Raw genomic sequence first — 15412 nt, 5'->3', positions numbered from 1 at the left:
CATTGCACAAGAGAAGTGAGCACAGAGCTCCGATAAGTACAGTGAGTTAAAGGTGAAGTCAGTCTGCAACTGAAAGATGTACCGTCAATTTGTTTTCAGTCTGGCTGACCTAGGAGTTTACCTACATAACTGTCCTATTACTCATTTCTCTTTCTCTATCTGACATTTACTTTTAGAGAAATGTTGCTGCATTCAGAATTCAAGTTTGGTGAATACAATATTATCATTAAAAAAGGGAATCCCAAACTATTAAAATAAGATGAAACAAACTAAGATATTCAATTAATGATTATTTGTATAAACAGTGTGTCTTTCCTTTCATGGATCTGAGCATGTCAGTGTGGTCTCACACATACAAATGTACGCACACACAGGTAACAGTACACAGGCATGTCGTCATACCTCAGGGTGGAACGGATGACAGGATTCAGGTTTCTTTCTGTCCTTCTGAAACTTCAGTCTGTAACATTTCAGGGACTCGTTGTGTGCAAAGGTGTCAAGGCGAAAAAAAGACAAACTGAACAGAGCTAAGTTTAAAACGTCTCTAACCTGCAGAACGACTCCTTTAGGCTGATGTGAAACTGAACACTCGAGTCGTACAACTCCAAAAATAACCCTAAAGAAAAAATGCAGCGCAACTCAGTCAGTATCTCCATTATGAAACAATTCAGATTTTCAAAGCTTCCACTTATCAAATATTAGTGTTTCCTTTAGAAAGGATATACATGATCTCGATGGGATCCATGGTTACTGGAGGAGAACTGCTGCAGTCACACTTATTGTCCACAACAACCATGAAGAGGTTGCTGCTGGGAATCTGCTGTATGACAAAAGACCTGCAGCAACAAACACAGACACACACACACACACACACACGCGCGCGCGCGCGCACACACACACACAAACACTGTTTAATAGGAACTTGATTGTTGATATTTGAGTCAATAATCTGAAATGGCCTGCAGCAGTACCTGATGCAGCCCTCACAGTCGATGTTGCCTGTTGTTTCTTTGATGGTGCGTTCAGAGACAAAAGCAGGGTACTCTGTGTCACATGGAACCATCATGGTTTTCCCCCGGGACCTCTGAGCTGAATGTGTGACAAAGAAAACTGAACTGAACCACAGAAGTGTGGTGGGAATTTTTGGTCACCAAACGAGGTTCTGAGACAAGTTGTCTTTGTAAGTGTATTCGTAAACGCTCTGTGCAGAAAGGATCACACAGGCCAGGCGGAGGCTGCAAGTGAGATGAAAAGTGTGTGTCTGTGCTCATATTTAAGTGTCTCTGTGTGGGTTACCTCCTGACCCCAAAACACGCAGAGGGGTGTTTGTATGTGCACTTGTGTGAGGACAGGGAAATACACTCTTTGTCTGTGGTTATGTCAAACGTCTGTAATGGAAATTTACTTAATAACTTCCTAGTTTATGCTTACAGCAGACATTTCAATCTAGGGTACAGCTCAACATAAACGTTATGGTGCACCCACTATCGAGCATGGGAGCCCATTGTCTAGTCATGTCTTGCAGAAGTTGATCCTGAGATCACCTGACTTCTATGGTGACCTTTTGCTCTACTCTGGTTTAACTGTGTTTATCCTCAGCTGACTGACCCAACACCCCCACCATACATGATACTATTTCCTCTCCAACACACAGCCTATAAGTCTTACCTTTACAGACGATATGTTCCAAACACAGAACAATGAATTCACCCCCCCCCCCCCACACACACACACCCACACACACAGGCCTGTAACGAGCATTAGCTGTAGTTACCTTTTACTGACAGGTCCACGTTCCACCAACTGTACAAGTTAAATTCTAGCAGAAAACTAAAGAGAGAAAAACAAACATCACATTTAATTAAGAGATCCGTTCATATGAATTAACATTTAAGCTCTTATAAAACAACCATTAATCAGTGTTTCTTGTTATTGGTTAACATTATTATCAACTGGTTTCATTACATAGTTCATAAAGTAAATGTAATTATAACTGAATTAGTAAAAGGTGAAACTGATTCTATCATAGCAGTGTTCATCGTAGTGTGATGATCGTCCATTTATGTTTTTATCATTTAACTTTTCAATTGTTTTGTAGTAGTACAGGTATGATATGTCACAATGTATAATTTATCTTCCCGTACTAAACAAATATAATAATTTTGTCTAAATTCTTACATGACAAGTTCAGTCAGGAGCCACTTAACCACAGTGAAAGGCTAAGAAAGAGAGAGAGAGAGACAGAGAAAGATTTAATGTTAGTTTAATCTATATTCATATTTGACTAGTGTCTAAACACTGTTCATCACAAACTCTATGAAACATACAACCTTCTAGGGTCATGATCTGAAAGCAACACTATTTACCTTAAAATATCAGCTTCAAAAAGAGTTAACGCCCTTAACAACAGTTCTGTTACTTCTGTGAGAGAGTAACTAGTTGTCACAGCTTAAACTGACATATGACAGATTCTAAACAGAGTTGGTTTATTTTACTACAGCTGCAGCTCTTCTGGTTCAGGAAGCCAGGGATCATGGGTAATATCTATTGTTCAGGGTGTTTCTGTTGAGTGGGCAGAAACTACACACTCAGAGATTTCTCAGAATTAATCACCACTTGTGGCTGCAGAGGGCGCTGTTGCTCAGAAGGTTGCAGAGTTTGGCTTTCTCTGGCTGTGAAAATGTTGATGTGTTGTTTTACAGGTGATAAAATGACTGCTTCTCATGTCTTTATCTCTAAATCTAGAAGCAGGGGATCTGTCACTTACGTCAGATAAAGTGCGTGCGCTGTCGCTGCTCCCAGCGTACTCTTTGCATTGGGCCTGGTAGTCATACAGCGTGATCCTGTCACAATCAGGAAGTGGTTACAGTCAAAAGAAAATACCAACAACAACAACAACAAATACAATCGTTAACAAAAACATGCTGGTTAGTGTTAAACTGTGGCTCAGACCTTTTGAAGGACCCCATCTGGAGAAGTTTGTTCATAACGGCCCCCTCCACCTCTCCAAAGAAAAGCCCTGTCTGAGAGAGAAGTTATTTCAACACACACAGCCACACACTTCAAATCCCACTGTAGATGGAAGAGTACAAAATAATCTAAATAAAAATAATCAACCAGCAGTTACTGTTTTTGATCACTTGCAGAAACACAACACTCACGTATCATCTTTTAAGATGATGTGAAGCTGGTGAAGAGCTCACACACACAGACAAACACACACACACACACACACACACACACACACACACACACACACACACACACACACACACACACACACACACACACACGCACACACACACACACACCCACAGTACCTGAGAGTGCTCCTCTGTGACCAGAATGAATCCGTTGTTGTCGATGAGATAACAGTTAATGTCCTGTGAGTGGGTGAATAACAAAGATTTGGTAAACAAAACAACAAAACAAAGGGAGAAGAGAATACGGAGTTAGAGTTAAGTGACTGTTTTTACCTCATTGTCGCAGCTAATGCTACATTTTCCATCCAGAGCCGTACACTGAGCACAGAACATAAAGAGTTTTGTTTCACACTCACTCAGAAAAACAACCAAAACGTGTCACATTAGTTGTTGTGTAGTTACCTGTCTGCAGGCTGTCCAGAACTTCCTCTGAAAGTACTCCAGCTTCATCTGGATCCCGACAGCTGAGCAAAGGACAAAGAGCATAAGAGACCGAACGATATAATAGTGACTCGAACTTTATTTACACCGATGAGCCACAACATCACAAACAATGACCGGTTATAAACAGTGGTACATCAGTGCATTTTTGGCTTAGTATATAGATTTTTTATTAAGAAAGATCAACATTAAAACTGTCCCCTAGTTTTAATGGTTTTAGGAGAAAGAGTAAGTGCTTCATAGTAAACAGAAAATCATAATATAATAATAATAAATACAAAAACATCTAAAAAAGTATGACAAGTAAACAGTGAAAGAACAATAAGATCACAAAAAAACTGGATACAAAAAACTGGATGCAAACAGATAAAAGCCGGTTTTAGAATAAAAATAAACACAAAACTTTAGGATTCATTATGATGTGAAATTCAGTTCAGATGTGGTTACCTGCAACAATTGGAGACTTTCTATCATCGAGCAGCTGAATTGCTGTGCTGGCCAAAACCACGCTCTTATTCTCTAAAGCTGGAGAGACAGAGCAGATAACCATCATTCATCGGTTCACTTTCTGCTCAGTAGATGGCGCCCTGCACTCAGCAGCTCTCAGAAAGCCTCAGCAGCAGTTCATTACTGTACAGTAATGGAGTCCAGTCGGAGGCTTTTCCACAGCCAGATGACTGCAATCTTTCTGAAACGAGCGCTGTGATGGGACACTTCAGGTTATGATGGTGAAGCCTGACTGGACGCAGTTATCATTAACAGGGAAAAGGTGGTAAATGTCCTGGAGAGAGAGGCTTTTTATTCTCCTTTCTGCAGCGAGCAGCCCGAACAGGGGACACATAAACTGCAAGAAAAAGCCGTGAGGGAGGTGAGCTGTGCTACACGTCCTCTCAGTGGAAACCAGTAAAAACCAAACACCACAACACACCCAGTGATAAAGAGAAAGATGTGAAAATGCTGAAAAGCTAGGGAAACCAATTTTAGCTTTCAAAAAGTGCTTTATATACTCCTGCTCCGGAGAGTCAAGCCTATTGAGATGAACTTGTGTGAAGAAAGGCGCAGTTATTACAGATAAACGTGAGTCTTGTGTGGTTGTGTCATGATATTTGATGGGGCACAGTTCACACGTGACGAGTGACATTGTCCTGCGTACCTGTGCTGAAGGGGATGGAGTAGATGAACGTGCCGGGGACCTGCTCTGCTGCTCTCTTGTACCACAGAGGGAAGTGATCAGCATTAAACACACCCTCCTTGTCCTCCGCTGTCAGGAAATCTCTGAGGACGCACAGAGGATGAAGTGAGGAGCCACGGATTAGATTCATCAGGCGCAATCACGGCCTCGCCTGGTGCTGTAAGTAATGATTAGAGAGACGTGGAGCAGCGGCACTCACTGATTGGAGAGCTGATCTGCAGGGACAAACAGGTTGGTCCTGGTAAGGCCGGTGCGCGTTCCCAGGAAGGTGATCTCCACTCCTTTGTCTGAGTTCCTGCAGGATTCATGCAGAGCAGAGCACTGGTGCTTGATTCATGAGGGTTGACCCCGAGCATGTCTGACTGCTGATTACACACTAATACACACGATTACACAACCCCTTGTGAGATTTATGATTTCCTCTTAAATTTGTGATTTACAAAATTATAGTGAAGCAATGAGAAGGCTGCACCAAAACTCAATGGGCTCTTGCTTGGGGTCGTGTTCTATACCCTCCACAAAATGTTGTGAAAATCAATTGAGTAGTTTTTGCTTAATCCTGCAAAAAAACAAACACCAGATGCAGCAGAGGTAACTACTGACTTGTTAAATCATCATTAGTGCTGTTTGTTGATGATTCATTACCATTTATAATTGCTGATCACTCACAGGCAAAACTCATGAGCCTTTGCTAAGAGCTTACAAACATCAATGATTTCAGATTTCAGTAGTGGCGCCACGTGGTTCTTACTCTGACTTGTTGAGGGCCAGCCCGGTCCAGTAGGCCTCCAGTGGAGCAGTCACCACCGCATCGAATAAAACCTCCTGGATCAGCTCTCTGTCACCTGCCCAGCGTGACACAATGACCCCATCAACAAATACAGACTTAATTTTAATAATACCTGATACACACTCCATTCAGTCCTGTCGATTTACGTCCGACTCGGATGTCTCTTACATTTGAGCTGTGGCCTGCGACCCGTCAAGAAGAGCTTAATGGCCTGAATCTGTGTGAGGTGACGATGCTCGTGCTGCTCCTCTGTGTTGCAGTAGGTCCTGCAGTCCAAACAGAACCACAGTGTTACGTCAATGAGTGCCCCGACTTCCCTGATGAACATTGAGGCATAACCTACATAACGCATGAATGCCCTCTTCCATATAATCCCAGTGTTACCATTCATCTGCCAGGGCGACATCTGGCTGTTCCAGATCACGGAGCCCTGAAAAACACAAGTCAGTAACGCTTCAGCAATGCCAGCATGGGAGGACTGATACAACAAGCAGGTCAGAGTCACATGCATCTAAACTGTATTCAGGCTTTTGTTTAACAGCTGGGGGGTGGGGGGGGTGGGGGGGTGGGGGGGAGCCCTGAAAATGGCTGATTATGTTAGTTCACATAATTTTGGTTGGATCCCTTCAATTCTATAATTAGCTATGAACAGGGGACTGGAACAACACCGAGGTCGGAAACCCTCTAACAAGACCCCATACTAGCTTTCTGCCGAACGTTTCTTAATTTTAGAGGATAAGTGGAAGACTAGAATGTATAAGAGTCAAAAATACACAAGAATGGGCAAATATCGCAGGTCAAAGTTCACCAAAGTTGAAGTTATGTACCTGCTTCGACTGATACATTTCCCCTGAAGAAGAACTTGCCATGGCCTCTGGACAAAGCCACTCCGACACTGGAAGGAGCAACAGAGGAGTCAGTCTGTGTTTGACTGGAGCAGAGACATAAACTGACAGAAGGTCGAATGGGAACGTAATAAAACTTCTCTTCCACCTGAATGGAGTTCCTTTAATGTCAGTGTAGTAATAGTCATTGTGCATTTTCAGGACGCGCCTCTAAAACGACAGAAGAACAGCTCCAATGAGATTTACTCCTTCAGTCCAGAGACAACAGAGGCAACAGAGAGAGAGAAAGAGAAAGAGAGAGAGAGAGTACGTCTTCATCAGCAGCCTCACCCCTCTGTCCACCGTCTTCTTCACCTCCATGGAGAACGTCCCCGTCCTCCTGTTCACCATAGCGTTACGTAGCTGTAACATAAAGCACACGGAGCAGAGAAGTGGAGGTGGGGTCATTGATCCGGCAGATTGTCATTGGCTGCAACTTAACTGTGATTCTGAAACCTGAGTGTTAACACTGTTATAGTTGTTCTCATCTAATAGAAACCGTCGTTTTCATAGGACTAAGTCATGAACATAGAAATTGCACAGTTACAGTCATCGAATGTTATATTTTGATTTAAGCACATTCAGTATCCCCCCATTGTCAACAAGAAAATTACAACAACTTTCTTATACTGACAACATTTCCGTCTGTATTATTGTTTTTGACACACGTACAATGTCGTCTTTGTCCTCCCACTCCACCTCAGAGAGATCCACGCTGCTGTAGTTTGGCTTCCGCCTCTTCTGACCCTCTTGGTACTACACAAAATAACACAATATACACAATTTAGTGATCCCTGTGGGCAACAGGGCTTTATTGGACTAAAGATTCAACTATTGTTCTGACAGGTCCAATGACAAACTAATGTAAAACCTGTGCATGACACAAGAGTTTACAAATTGTGAGTTAAATAAATAAATCTCCTTATAAATGTGTCAACATCATTAGTCTTTTCTGTGTTTCCTTGTTAAAACAAAGGCTCTCATTTATAAAGGCTGTTGTGGCGATTTTGCAGAGCAATTATTCAGCAAATCATGTGTGAAATTAAAACTGTCAGGTGAATTAAAAATGTATTAATTTGATTGATAGTAAAAGCCACACTCAAACAACTGTACGTCAATGCATCACAATGTACATGTCAGATGCTGCTACCGTACGTAGCCGGGACCACAAGTAAACATCAAGTCAATGACTACACCCACAGCACAAGTATTAGCCACAAAGAAACACAAAAATAAAACAACACCGACAACCACACACAGAGTTGCACACAGAGGAATAGCACTAACACTGGCACACACAGATCCACTATAGCACAGCCATAGCTCCTGAGGAACCAGCGGTCCCAGGGTGAGCGGCTGTGGTCTCTGCCAGCGAGTGTTAAGTTACCTCTGGGAAATTTCAGGCCAGCCAGCCCTATGAGTGGCCTTTATCCCTGCATGCATACACCAAAGGAAAAGGTGGGGATTACAGACTATACGAGCCCATGGCGCCTTCTAACCACAAAACACATTAGTCTCTGCGTGCCCTCGCCATGGGGGGGTTCACGTCATCATTTTGGTTATGCATACAATTTTGCATGGACAAAAACAAAAAAAAGGAAAAACAGGGTAAAGTCAGGGAGGGCTATAGGAGACTGTAAAACAAGTGAGTTACCAGAGGCCTGAGGTCCGGATGGGTCAGGATGTAGCCGTTGTTCGTGATGGCAAACGCGTACCCGTGGATCCCTAACTGGAGACACAAAGTGAGAGACAGAACGTGGAAGACATTCATTTCTTTTGCGAAATTCATAATAATACATTAATTTAGTTAAAGTACAAGCACACGAGCAGCTGATGGTACCATATGTTTGGGGATGAGCTTCATCAGCTCCTGCAGAGGGATGTCTGTTCCTACGACCCCCAACAGAATACCCTGGTTCTTCTGCATGAGAGGATTCAACACAAACACACACAGATACACAGATTTAGGTGAAAACTCCACAAATCCTAACTTAGCTTCTCACTCACTCACCCACTCACCGTTTCATTCTTTGTGCTGAAGACTGGCATGGCTACTGTGGTCATTAGACTTGGGCCAGCTTTGGATTTCACCTGAAAAACAGAGTCAAGACTTGGTTATAAAGCGGAGTGAGAGACCACTGAGAGAAGGATAATACAGCTCTTTACTCAGCTTTTCAAGAATCAGTTAATAAATCATTATCAGTGGTGGAAGAACTACTCTGCAAAAGTACTGCTAGTACAAGTACAAGTCCTGTATTCAAGGTTTTACCTAAATAAAAGTACAAACACTGTATGAACAAAGTGTAGTTTTATCTCCGCCAAGACCCAACAGTCCCAACAGGCTGCACCTAATTGTAACCCGACCAAATCCCTCCACCAAGTTTCACATTAATCCGTTCAGTGGTTTTTGTGTAATGCCGGTAACAAACAAATACCGATGGAAACATAAGCTCCCTGATGGAGCTAATAACAACAAAACACAAACCCAACAAGCCTTGGACATGTTCATAAACGCAGCGACCTGTACAACAAATAACTACTCAGGATTCACAAAAAATTCAATTAAAATGTCCACACATATTAAACTAGACGCGTACACACCCAGAGAGCGTATACCTCCACCGAGGCTAGCGCACTATCTCGCCATGTTACAGAAAGTAAAACAAAAACTCTGCCTGTTTATTCGGATCAGTTCCAAAATTGAATGGGCTCTTCCTTGGGTCAGGCTCCACTCCTCCACAGTGGATTTCAGTTCAGTGGTTCTAAAGTGATCCTGCTAAGTAACAAACAAATGCAAATGAAAACCAATCCTCCCTTGTGAAGGTAAAAAAGAAGCAGCTTCATGAATTATAATTATAACTAAACCACCAACAAAAGCAAAAAGTCTCACTCAATCTAGAAATGTAAGATTGATTCGAGCTTTAAAGGGGACGTATTATGCCCATTTCACCACAGTTGATATGGTTCCTTTGGGTCTTAATGAAATGACTAACATATTATGGTCAAAATACCACAAGGATCATTTAAAACGGCATCTTTGACCCTGTCTAAAACAGCCTCCCTCAGATTGACCTGTTTTGAGTGCCCCGCCCCCCTCACCCCCGGTGAGCCTGGCTGCAAGAGCCCCCGCTCCCCAGCGCAGCCACGCAGTGGGAGCAGTGGGAGCAGTGGGAGCTTGAGCTGGCGCAGCAGCAGCATCCTTCCACACTGTTGTGTCAACGTTTAGAGGTGATCCGGGGGTCCCTTGTTTATGCGGCCACTTAAATGTCTGACGGGTAGCAGCAGCGAGCTAACGCTAGCCGGGCTCCACCGGTGTAGCCGGGGCTAGCGTTAGCTCGCTCGTCCAAGGCCATGTAGCGAGACTCCCTACATGGGCATGGTGTGACTATGACGTTTATTTCGGTCGTAATCCCATTCGACGCACTCTAGTGTTTCGTTTCTGACATAGAGGAACCACAACAAATCGCGGGAGTTGTTTTCTTCCAGAGTTTTTGGGACGGTAGACATGCCAGATACCCAAATGAACGTGTAGAAGAACTACAAAAGTGGAATTTTAATATAATGTCCCCATTAAAACAACAGAGTTTACTAAAAATAAATGTGTCCTGTAGAATTGGACGTCTTCAATGTCACAGCCGCCCTGTTGTTAAACCTGCACTGTGCGAGGCTGGAGTGGGGCTCAGCACAGGGTCAGCTGAGGAGGGCTGACATAATGAAGCACATGAGCGCAGTTAAAGTAGGTCTGCTATTCCCTCACCTCTTGAGTCGGCACAGCTGAGCGTGTATTCATGCTACTGTGTGTGTGTGTGTGTGTGTGTGTGTGCTGTTGTTCATTTGTGTACGTCCATGCATATGAAACAAACGAGCCGTGAACTGTGGTGTGTACTACCTAACTTGACAAAATGAAGAATGGTGGCTCCTTAAATTCATCACAGCACACAGTGGAAGAGAAAACTGGAGTGTTTAAGTCCACACACATGCACACAAACCCACACACGCACCTATGCACAAACACGCACGCGCACACAGGAAATCCACAAATGCCCAAACCACCTCCACCTCCATCTCTCTCCCTCGCTCTCTTTCTTTCTTGGTCTCTCCTCCGATGTCAGTTTTATTATAGGCTTTAGGAGATAAAATGCAATGATCCACAGAATGATGAATGGTGTGTCTGAGGCTGAGATACAACAGCACACACTCCAGAGGACAATCTCCCAACCCTTCTGTGTGTGTGCGACTATGGGTTTGTGTGTATGTGTGCGTATGTGTGTGTATGCTCATCCTCTCCAAACAGGAAAGTAGTGCAATAAATGCCTCTCCCCTGCTTCTGCTCCTCAGAGGAAGGAGTGTCTTCTCATCTTAGGGAATGTTTGAAGCGTGATGTTGAAATGTAGGGACAATAAGCAGCTGGTTATCCTCACACGTCACTTCTAATTCACACCAACTAACCCACTGGTCCCAGTGTCGTCGTCTGACTTGCTAAGTTTAAAACTATACTTTCTCAAACATCCAACCGATGCTTTTACACTAGATTAAACATTATTAATACAATAATAACCAATCAGCTTTCAGTAACACACTGAAGTCTGCATGGATAATCTCCTGAAATGTTCCCTGAAGGCTGTATGTGAGAACTCAAATGTCCAAGTAAGTTGCATCAGATATTTTCGAGAATACTGAATATTCCAGAATTTACACGTCATGATTTCCCAGGCACCAGTCCATGCACAATTGTTCCACATACAGTATTGTCCTGCTGTGGTGAACTCGTCTGACCTGCATAATCTGCTGCATTCTTTATATGTGAAAGGCAAACTCCAGAAAACATTCAGTCCGAAACTTTCTGGACATTTACCGTTCATGTCTGAAAACCGCTTTTGTTCGGGTCAGCGGGATCAGCCAAAAACTATTAAATAAACCATCATGTTCTTGTGTGGATTCAGATTAGGGGGACGATCCTGGAATTTTTTATGATTAAGAGTTTGCAACAATTTCCCCAAACTCTGCGGTAATAATTCATGGATCTTGATAAAAGAAATTCAGGCATATTCAGGGGACGGATATTTGTGAGAAATCTGATGCAACTTGAGTGGATTTAAAGGGACTGCTGGGCCTTGGCAGAGGTTTGCGCTGTAATCTCCATTACTTTGACTCCAACTGAGAGCACACTGAGGTCTGATCACATGCACATACTTACTTTATGAGCCTGTGAGAGCTGAAATGAAAGAGAAGACACATCAAAATTGAATCGTCCTTTGAATTAAAGTCAGCACTTTCTGCATTGACTTTGTGGACACAGATGTACAGCGGGGGGGAAGATCCATGCAGATTAACGGAGCTCGTGATGAGGAATCATTGCAGCAGCACAAAGAGTAATGAGGGGGGAGCAGACGCACACATGTGCACTCTCACTGTGCAGCGCAGGGGTCGACTAAATAACAGGGACACCTTACAATTTACTAAAATGCAGAAATTTAACAACAAAAAATACAGCCTGGGAAGTGACCTGATAGTGGAACCTCTCTGTTACAAGTTCAATGCATTTGTTAATGTTCTGGATGAAATTACACTGAGGCTCCTATTAAAGCATTCTAATGAAATGTACCCTGAGTAAGGATTTATATCTTGGACACTCACACAAAAAAGTCATGACACTGGTTATATGACACACTTACAGCACTGTCCACATAAGCTTCAGTCCACACTGTGTCGTGCTCATGATCGATCACCTTCGGTCGACTCATGACGTGAAGGTACCGCATCACGTTCTCCTGAACGTCTGCTAAGGTGGAGATCTGACTGAAGTATCCTGCAATAAAACACACACACACACACACACATGCTACTGTTAAATAAAGAAATCCCACTGTTTGTCTGTCTGTCTGTCTTTCTGAATGTTTGTCTTCTGTCTGTAACTCGATAACCGCCCTTCTGAAATTTGAATTTAACGGGGTTTGTTGTTGAGGACCCACCAAGGAGTTGTGTTGGTTGTGCATTTTTTTTACAATCAGCAGATATTGACACCCTAACCTTTGACCCTCCAACTGTGCTTTACTGCTACCATGACATTTTAGACACCACCCTTGAATGACGGGATAACGTTGACATCACAACATTGCTTAACTCATAATCCTCATAATTCAATTTCTTGTAACAATGCAGTAACAGACATGTTTAAAATTGGCTAAAGCATAATTATGAGTCCTACAGATAAATCTAGAAAGCTGTGTGTGTCTGTGCATGCATGTCTGTCATTTGATTTTTCTCAATAACATATTTCTTCAAAATGTGTCTGTAAGTGCGAGGCATTAATACAGAAAAGTTACCTTAAGGGGAAAAAGACGTATTTACTTTTTAAACTTATTCACTAAAGAAAAATTCTCTGAAGTCACAGTGACAGAGTAAAACTGATGTTTAGCCTTTTTTTACTGAACTAAACTGTGTTTTTTTCACCAGATTCAATCAGTTTGTTTTGGAGAGGGGGAGCAGCACTGCGGATCATTTGTGGGAACCACTGTGGAGCAGGTCTCCAGTGGTCGAGCTCAGAGCGACACTAGAGTCATTTGACTCGGTGTCAGCTCCTGCTGCTGCTGACAATGCTTCATATTGGACATGTAAGGTTGTTTCGCAGTGGGGGTCTGAGTGGGGAGGGAGGTTTGGGGCTTGTCTCCCCACGATCCCCCATGTGATCCGTTTTCCTGGCTGTGACTTTCCTTTCCAGAGGGCACTCATCCAGAGCGCTGACATGTCGGAGGCATCAGCAGTGAGCAGCCGAGGGGGAGACAATCTGACAGGAAGAGGGATTAGAGCAGATTGACCCCTGACCCCTCAAGTGCCACTTCATTGCCTCTTGGCAGAAAGAGCCTGAGCCACCACACACCTACACACACACGCACCCACACACACATAGAAACACACACACACGCATATACACATACATGCTACACAACCAAACCACATGGATCCCAACACATCCCTAACCTGTCACATCAGTGCACAGAGACACCACATCGGGCCTCATTCCACTCGCTGATGCTGGAAAGGAGTTTATCAAATAGCCTCAAACCTTTGTTGGCACAAGCCATCCATTTCAGGTTATCAGCGAACGCCGACTCTCGTCCGATCAGGTAGGGGAAGATCCGCACCTGTGCAGGGGACACGCAGATGTCGACAGATTCAAAGATGGAAGGATAAACAAAAGATGCAAAGCGATGTGTCTCCTCAGTCTCCCACCTTATCGTCCCGTCCTGATTCTATCTGCCTCAGGAGCAAAGAGCGGCTGCATGTTACTACATCCTCATGAGGGGACAGAGTCTAGCTGCTTTTCCACCTCTTCTGTTTCGTTTACAGTGACTTGTGGATTATAATTTTTTTCCAGTATTCCGTTTATGCAGATAAATTCAATTATTTTTCTCCGGTTGGGGGTTGGGCACGAGGGCACGTTCCACTGTCCTTTTAGAGAACGCTGCGTGACACTTGGCCAAACCAGTACGGCTCATTGGCTCCAGATGCTTTGCTAAGCATAATGCGTATAGAAAACACTGAATGGCTGCCATATAGCGGCCCTCGGGGTGTATGAGGGGGGGATGGGACACCCTGCCAAATACTGCCCCATACGCTGCCAAACACTGCCAACACACATATGCTCGGTAGGGCTGAATAAAAGCCCCTGAGCTGTTGTTTTTACTGCTGTGTGAATAGCACAGCAGTCCATTTGATTTCAATTGCTTTTCGGTCTGACAAAAGACGCCCAACAAAAGAGTTGAGACCAGGAAGAAGTGTTGGGGGGGGGGGGGGGGGGGGGGGGGGGGCATGAGGACAGGAGCCTCTGAGGCTGAGCCGCTCGTTCCTGCTCCGCCCTTGAAAGCACTTAATTTCCCATGTTTTATTCCTCATGGGGCAAATATTGCTCTGTAATGTGTCAAAACATAGAAAAACATCGCACCGACATGGGGTTTTACATTACAGAGTCAGTAATGAAGGATGAAACCAATTCCTCCAGACGTCAAAGGCAGAGCTCCAGCCGGCATATCGAGTATTAAAATGTCCATCTATCGCTGAAGCAAGAAAAGTGCAGCGCTGGCGGAAAAAACTCTGAGAAGGACACGGGTCACGTTGAACATTAGGTACCCTGTGGGACAGGAAGAGAGAGAGAGAGAGAGAGAGACAGGGAAGGAAAGGAAAGAGAGAGAGAAACTCACCTTTCTTTCGGGCCAGTTGTGTCTCTCAAAAACGTCGTCGTACATTTGGGTCGCCCCGTCGGTCACCAGCATTATGGCCTGGCTGCACAGGCTGCCACGACCAGTCTGATTGAACTGCAGAGAGAAACCCAGCACGTGGGGATTAATACAAAAACCATTATACGTGTGTTTTAGTTTAAACTTTCAACAGCTATGTCTGATATGGCGGCTGTGAGGCCATCGGTTAATAGAATACCGATAATGTCTCTGTAAATAAACTTGAGGAATGTGCAGCACTTTATTGTGAGGGAAGAAGATGCATGGTGGTAATTAAGTAGTTTATTGACCTGTAACAGGGAATGGGGGTAGAGAGAGAGAGAGAGAGAGAGAGAGAGAGAGAGAGAGAGAGAGAGAGAGAGAGGAGTTTGTCGAGACACGCTCACAGACTGAAACCTGCTGAGTGCTGCAGCGTAGAGGCCAAGTAACACACATACACAAAAACACACACACACACACACACACACACACACACACACACACACACACACACACAAATGCAGTGCATACACAGAAATGAAATTATGCCACTAGTCAGTGTGTGTATTGCAGTGGGGATAGAGCGAGTCGTTCACTGACCAGAAAGTTGGCGGTACAATCCCCCCCCCACCCCCCCCCCCCTTTTCCACGTACCCTATTTTCCTCTGACGGCTGTGTGTATGATG

At 43.9% G+C, this 15412-nt stretch overlaps 1 protein-coding gene across 1 annotated transcript in view; it reads right to left on the bottom strand.

Moving 5' to 3' along the window:
* Positions 1-15412, bottom strand: part of cacna2d3 (calcium channel, voltage dependent, alpha2/delta subunit 3) — a 33723-nt gene that overhangs the window by 1144 nt on the left and 17167 nt on the right. The window contains exons 11-37 of the mRNA XM_053435202.1: positions 14712-14825; positions 13577-13655; positions 12186-12319; positions 11708-11725; positions 8530-8601; positions 8351-8431; positions 8165-8239; positions 7183-7266; positions 6802-6873; positions 6620-6681; positions 6454-6521; positions 6011-6056; positions 5795-5892; positions 5588-5681; positions 5036-5131; positions 4798-4919; positions 4092-4163; positions 3606-3667; positions 3477-3521; positions 3321-3383; positions 2953-3023; positions 2768-2843; positions 2179-2219; positions 1775-1830; positions 972-1089; positions 724-836; positions 403-485 (exon numbers count right to left, since the gene is read on the bottom strand). Of these exons, the coding sequence (XP_053291177.1) occupies positions 403-485; positions 724-836; positions 972-1089; positions 1775-1830; positions 2179-2219; positions 2768-2843; positions 2953-3023; positions 3321-3383; positions 3477-3521; positions 3606-3667; positions 4092-4163; positions 4798-4919; positions 5036-5131; positions 5588-5681; positions 5795-5892; positions 6011-6056; positions 6454-6521; positions 6620-6681; positions 6802-6873; positions 7183-7266; positions 8165-8239; positions 8351-8431; positions 8530-8601; positions 11708-11725; positions 12186-12319; positions 13577-13655; positions 14712-14825 (2115 nt within the window). The remainder of the gene's footprint in view (positions 1-402; positions 486-723; positions 837-971; positions 1090-1774; positions 1831-2178; positions 2220-2767; positions 2844-2952; positions 3024-3320; positions 3384-3476; positions 3522-3605; positions 3668-4091; positions 4164-4797; positions 4920-5035; positions 5132-5587; positions 5682-5794; positions 5893-6010; positions 6057-6453; positions 6522-6619; positions 6682-6801; positions 6874-7182; positions 7267-8164; positions 8240-8350; positions 8432-8529; positions 8602-11707; positions 11726-12185; positions 12320-13576; positions 13656-14711; positions 14826-15412) is intronic.

Source organism: Pleuronectes platessa, chromosome 2, assembly GCF_947347685.1.
Source record: "Pleuronectes platessa chromosome 2, fPlePla1.1, whole genome shotgun sequence".
Classification (NCBI taxonomy): domain Eukaryota; kingdom Metazoa; phylum Chordata; class Actinopteri; order Pleuronectiformes; family Pleuronectidae; genus Pleuronectes; species Pleuronectes platessa.
Note: the sequence above shows the minus strand (reverse complement) of the source record. Positions and strands in the feature narration are given on the sequence as shown.